Here is a 5844-nt window from a genome sequence, read left to right as displayed (position 1 = left end):
CCGCCTGCCCTGCCTACTCTCCGCCCCGCCTCCGCCAAGGTTCCCTAGGTACCGTGTTTCCCCCCCACTTTCCGGGGAAAACCGGAAGTTCCGCCTGAAGGCGGGGCAGGGGCGGGGCCGAGGCTCGAGATCTGGGGCGCGGCTTCCGGGAGCGCGCGCTGAGGGAGGAGCGGCTGCGTCGCCGCTGTTGGGGAGCCGCTGAGGTGGGAGAGCGGCGTGGGGCGTACGGGGCTGGAGGACGGAGCAGGCCGGGCCGGGGCGACGGCCGGATTGAGGTTGGAGCAGCCGGTAGGCCTGCTCCCTGAGGAAGAGGAGCCTGGCTTCCTTCCGCTCTGCGCTAACTTTGGGGTGTGGCAGTGAAGGGCCTGTACCCCGGGCTTGGACTGGAGTGAGAACTGCGGTCACAGCAGTACTAAATCACAAGTCTATAGTCCCGATTATCCGCGAGGATGTGAGGCCGCCTCAGCCTCACTTCTGGTAAAGGCCTGCCCCGCAAATTCCTGTCACCTTCTGCCTTGCCCTTGCTAGCCTCAGCGTCGGGGCTGCCGAGGCTGAAACAGGTCGAGTGTGCTTAAGGATTGCTACAGAGTGAGTTCCAGATCCTCACCATGTCAGGGAAGCGGAAGCGTGTGGTATTGACTATTAAAGATAAACTTGATATAATAAAGAAACTTGAAGAGGGAGGCTCTTCCAAGCAATTGGCGGTGATTTATGGAATTGGTGAAACTACAGTCAGGGATATAAGAAAAAATAAGGAAAAGATCATAACTTATGCGAGCAGCTCTGATTCCACAAGTCTTCTGGCCAAGAGAAAGTCTATGAAGCCATCCATGTATGAGGAACTAGACAGAGCAATGTTAGAATGGTTCAATCAGCAGCGAGCGAAAGGGAATCCCATATCTGGACCAATTTGTGCCAAACGGGCAGAGTTCTTTTTCTACGCTTTGGGAATGGATGGTGATTTTAACCCTTCTGCTGGTTGGTTAACACGCTTTAAGCAGCGGCACAGTATTAGAGAGATTAACATTAGAAATGAACGTTTAAGTGGAGATGAGACTGCAGTGGAAGATTTTTGTAACAACTTTAGAGATTTTATCGAACAAGAAAATCTGCAGCCAGAACAGATCTACAATGCAGATGAGACTGGACTCTTTTGGAAATGCCTACCTTCCAGGACTACGGTAATTAAAGGTAAATGTACTGTCCCTGGGCACAACTTAGGTGAAGAAAGAATCACTGTTATGTGTTGCACCAATGCAACAGGCTTGCACAAACTTAAACTTTGTGTTGTGGGCAAAGCAAGGAAACCTCGTTCCTTCAAGTCAACTGACACCTTAAACCTGCCTGTCTCTTATTTTAGCCAGAAAGGTGCATGGATGGATCTCTCCATTTTCCGACAATGGTTTGATAAGATTTTTGTGCCTCAGGTTCGAGAGTACTTAAGATCTAAAGGCTTGCAGGAAAAAGCAGTGCTCTTGCTGGATAATTCCCCAACACATCCAAATGAAAATGTCCTGAGGTCAGATGATGGTCAAATATTTGCTAAATATTTACCACCTAATGTAGCTTCATTGATTCAACCCTTGGGTCAGGGAGTCATAGCAACCATGAAAAGAAACTACCGTGCAGGTCTTCTCCATAACAATTTGGAAGAAGGTAATGACCTGAAATCATTCTGGAAGAAGCTGACTCTGTTGGATGCACTTTATGAAATTGCAATGGCATGGAACTTAGTAAAGCCTGTTACTATTAGCAGAGCTTGGAAACAGATTCTTCCTGCCATAGAGGAAAAAGAAGGGTTGGACTTTGATGAAGATATTTCTGGTGCTACTGTGGCTACCATTTTGCAGCATACCAAAGGACTGGAAAATGTGACTCCTGAAAATTTGGAAAAGTGGCTTGAGATTGACAGTACTGAGCCAGGGTATGAAGTGTTAACTGACAGTGAAATCATCAGAAGAGCCCAAGGTCAGACAGAAGAATCCAGTGAAACTGATGAGGAAAGAATTGAACTGATTCCAGAGAAACATATAAATCACACAACTGCTCTCCAATGGACTGAGAATTTGTTAGATTATCTAGAACAGCAAGGTGATATGATTTTACCTGACAGACTGGTAATACGTAAGCTTAGAGCCACCATCAGAAATAAACAGAAAATGACAAACCCAGGTCAATAACAGCATTTGAATTTTATCATTGTTTTAATTGTATTTGTGACACTTTGCAATGTGGTGTAATTTTATTCACGTTATACATTGTCAAGCATCATCCTGTGAAGTACATATCCAAAGTATATCTGAAGTGGTTTAAGGATTATGTGTTTCATTATGTGTCTTATCCCCTTATTAGTAAAAACAGAACTACTTCTGTGTATATATAAATGACACTCATATATTTGCTTCTGTGAATTAGTGATCTCTTCTCTAGGAGTGGCATTCCTTACATTTTCTAGCTTTAAAAGTTACAGTGAACAGATTGAGCACTTTCCTGAATTCTTTTGCTTGAATTTTGAGGACTGCAATAGCAGTCTTTTCTTGTGCTAACCATATTAAATGGTTGTCTGCTTTTTGTATTTGTATAGGCTGAGAAATAATTAGATTTTAGGATGATATATAATGATATAAATGAAATTCAATAACAATGGTGGAAATCTATGAATTATAAAAAATAGAATAATTTGTTTTCTTACATTTTTTGTGGGTAGAAAAGATAATTCTGGAAATGAATTACATGTACAAAGTAATTTTAAATGAGAGAAACCGGAAAGCTGATTTTTGGGAGGTATCAGTTCATTTGAAGGAAAGTGGGTGTTAAAAATTTGGAAACAATGGGTTATTTATCCAAAGAAAAATAATCTGGCCTTTTATTTTGAGTTGAATAACAGTAAAATTTTTCATAATTTTTTAAAATTATTACATGTAGTAACTCCCACTAATATTTGGGAAACATCTGAAATTTGAACGTTAACTTTAGAAAATCTTTAGAAATATCTATAACTTGAAAAGCTTTTGTCATACTTGGCTGATTTTATTTGATATGAAAAAACAAAGTTTTTATTTTAGATAATTTATATGTTTCTATTCTTGTTTTTTTTTTTTTTTTTTTTTTTAAGAAAGCACAAATAACTGGGAAGTGCTAGATACCATAATTGTTCTTTTTTTTTTGACACAAAAAGGAATTCTGTAATTTGTCCTAAGAATTTTGACAGATTTTCTTAATTCTGCTAATCTAAGATATTGAAAATAGTTTGCATATGATACAATTACTATAATTTAAAAGAAAAGTATTTTTATTATAGCATGTCTGAACTTAAAACTTATTAAAAAACAGAATTGGTCACAGTTTTGAATGTTTTGATTTTTTTTCCATTGGGATGTCTTGGGATTCTAAAACTTTTAAAGAGATTTTTATCCTTCTGTATTTCTGTTATTTATATTATGTATGTGTATGTATGTGTGTGTGTCTAGATTTTTCAAAGTACTACTTTATGATAAAAAGTGTTTTAAATTGTTTAATTCTCAGTGCCTATGGGAAGAAAAACATTAGAAGTAAACATGGGTATTAAATTAGAACAATTAGTTAAATTGCTTATAAAACTTTTTTATAAAATGAAAATATACACTATAAATCTCTCTCTCTCTCTCTCTCTAATGTGAAATGCAGTGGTATCATTGCCACCTAGTGGTCAAATTATTCTTATTCTTGAACTTCTTGGTTAATTTTTAACATCTATATGCTTGAGGGTCAATTTTGAGTATCTCTAGACTGAGAAGCTGCTCTTCTTTGAGCTATTTGTTCTCTGAAATTTGCAAACTGGTAAGCTAGCAGTTCTGTATTGGTCCAGAATGCTTAATTTTAAAAGCTACCAATTCTTGAATGTTGTGTTCTAAGTTAAGCACTTTTATTATTTAGTCATCTAAATATGAATTAGACGGAAGCTGTTTTGTTAAGAAGTTACTCCAGTTAAGAATTAAGCCCAGGTGTTTGACTCTAATCAATCTAGCTAAACTCTTTATTCTTTCCCGGTGTTCTGTATTATCTACTGTCTCCCTCTATTATTTCCACACATATGAATTTTCTTATCTGTTTCCAAGAACACTGGTGGTAACCATTGCTTTTTTCCTTTATTCTTTTGTGAGATTTGTCTTCCTCTCTATTCTGTAGTACTGCTGTTATCTTTTTACATCAGTCATAGCATTTGAAGCTTGGATGTTTTTGTCTTGATTTCCAGGTTGTGAGAATTATTTCTTACTCCAATCTAGTCAAAGCCAACATTGGCAAAATGAGCAATTTGCATGCAAATTTCTTTTAAATTCATGGGGCTGTCTTGAAGAAAGTAGAAGAATCAGTATAATATCAACATGGAAGTCTTGCTAGGCCAAAGATATTGAAAATCATTACTGTAGGAAGCATCACATAAAGTCAACATTGGAGAAGTCAGGATTGTCATGAGGCCTGGTCACCTGAAATGCCAGAGTGAAAATAGTCAAACGGCCTAGGGATCCTTTGCTATTCTATTTGCTATTCAGCCTCCACCTGAATCTCTCCAGTGTCCTAAGCACTGCATAGGACCTAATCCTGAGCTTTTGACTCTCAATGAATAGAACTCATCCTTATGAAAGGGGCCCATGTCCTTTGCATCCTCTACCAATAGAATCTATATACTTATCACAGATCCTTCCTCTAACCCTCAGCTCTGTTCATTAGCCAGTAGAACTCATTTTTTTAAATTTTAATTTTATTTGTAATTCATTTTTTACACTCTATATTCCATTCCCCACCCCTTCCTATCCACCATCTGACTTCTCCACATCTCTCACCTCCTCCCCACCCCACCCCATTGTCACATGGATGTCCCTAGCCCCACCTGACCTCTAAATTCCTTGGGGCCCCAGTCTCTTGAGGGTTAGGTGTTTTATCTCTGAATGAACACAGACCTGACAGTCCTCTACTGTATGGGTGTTGGGGGTCTCATAGCAGCTGGTGTATGCTGTCTGTTTGGTGGTCCAGTGTTTGAGAGATCTTGGGGGGTCGAGGTTAATTGAGACTGCTGGTCCTCCTACAGGATCACCCTTCTCGGCTTCTTTCAGCCTTCCCTAATTCAACAAAGGGGCCAGCTGCTTCTGGCCATTGGTTGGGTGCAAATAACTGCATCTGACTCTTTCAGCTGCTTGTTGGGTCTTTCGGAGGGCAGTCATGATAGATCCGTTTTTGTGAGCATTCCATAGCCTCAGTAATAGTGTCAGGCCTTGGGACCTCCCCTTGAGCTGGATCCCACTTTGGGCCTGTCGCTGGACATTCTTTTTCTCAGACTCCTCTCCATTTCCATTCTATACTTCTTTCAGACAGAAACAATTATGGGTCAGAGGTGTGACTGTGGGATGGCAACCCTATCTATCACTTGATGTCCTGTCTTCTTGCTGGATGTGGGCTCTATAAGTTCCCTCTCTCTACTGCCGGGCATTTAATTAAAGGTCCATCCCTATGAGTCCTGGGAGTCTCTCACCTTCCAGGTTTCTGGTGAATTCTGGGGGGTTCCCCAACCTCCTGTTTCCTGAGGTTGCTAGTTTCTGTTCTTTCTGCTGACCCTCAGGGCTTCAGTTCTTTTCCCTCACCCAATACCAGATCAGGTTCACCTCTATCCCCCTCTGATCCCCCTCTGGCCACATTCCCTCCCAAGTCCCTTCCTCCCTCCCTCCCTGTAGTGGCTATTCCTGGTTGTCAACTTGACTATATTTGAAATGAACTACAATCCAGAATTGGAAGGCTCACCAGTGGACCTAATCTGGAGACTGGGAGATAGAAGTTTCTGATCTGGATCTTGGTATGGAGATCTTGAGA

General features: G+C 40.4%; 1 protein-coding gene across 1 annotated transcript; it reads left to right on the top strand.

The window, feature by feature from the left end:
- The first annotated feature begins 197 nt into the window (after positions 1-197).
- On the top strand, positions 198-3507 carry Jrkl (JRK like). Its single transcript, XM_021207021.2, has one exon. The coding sequence runs from the start codon at positions 609-611 to the stop codon at positions 2178-2180; it is 1572 nt and encodes a 523-aa protein (XP_021062680.1). The 5' UTR covers positions 198-608; the 3' UTR covers positions 2181-3507.
- Positions 3508-5844: the final 2337 nt, after the last annotated feature.

Source organism: Mus pahari, chromosome 10 (genome assembly GCF_900095145.1).
Source record: "Mus pahari chromosome 10, PAHARI_EIJ_v1.1, whole genome shotgun sequence".
NCBI lineage: Eukaryota > Metazoa > Chordata > Mammalia > Rodentia > Muridae > Mus > Mus pahari.
Note: the sequence above shows the minus strand (reverse complement) of the source record. Positions and strands in the feature narration are given on the sequence as shown.

Bases quoted from the DNA above. Each gene is read 5' to 3' on its own strand.
- Jrkl (XM_021207021.2), top strand. From the start codon at position 609: ATGTCAGGGAAGCGGAAGCGTGTGGTATTGACTATTAAAGATAAACTT.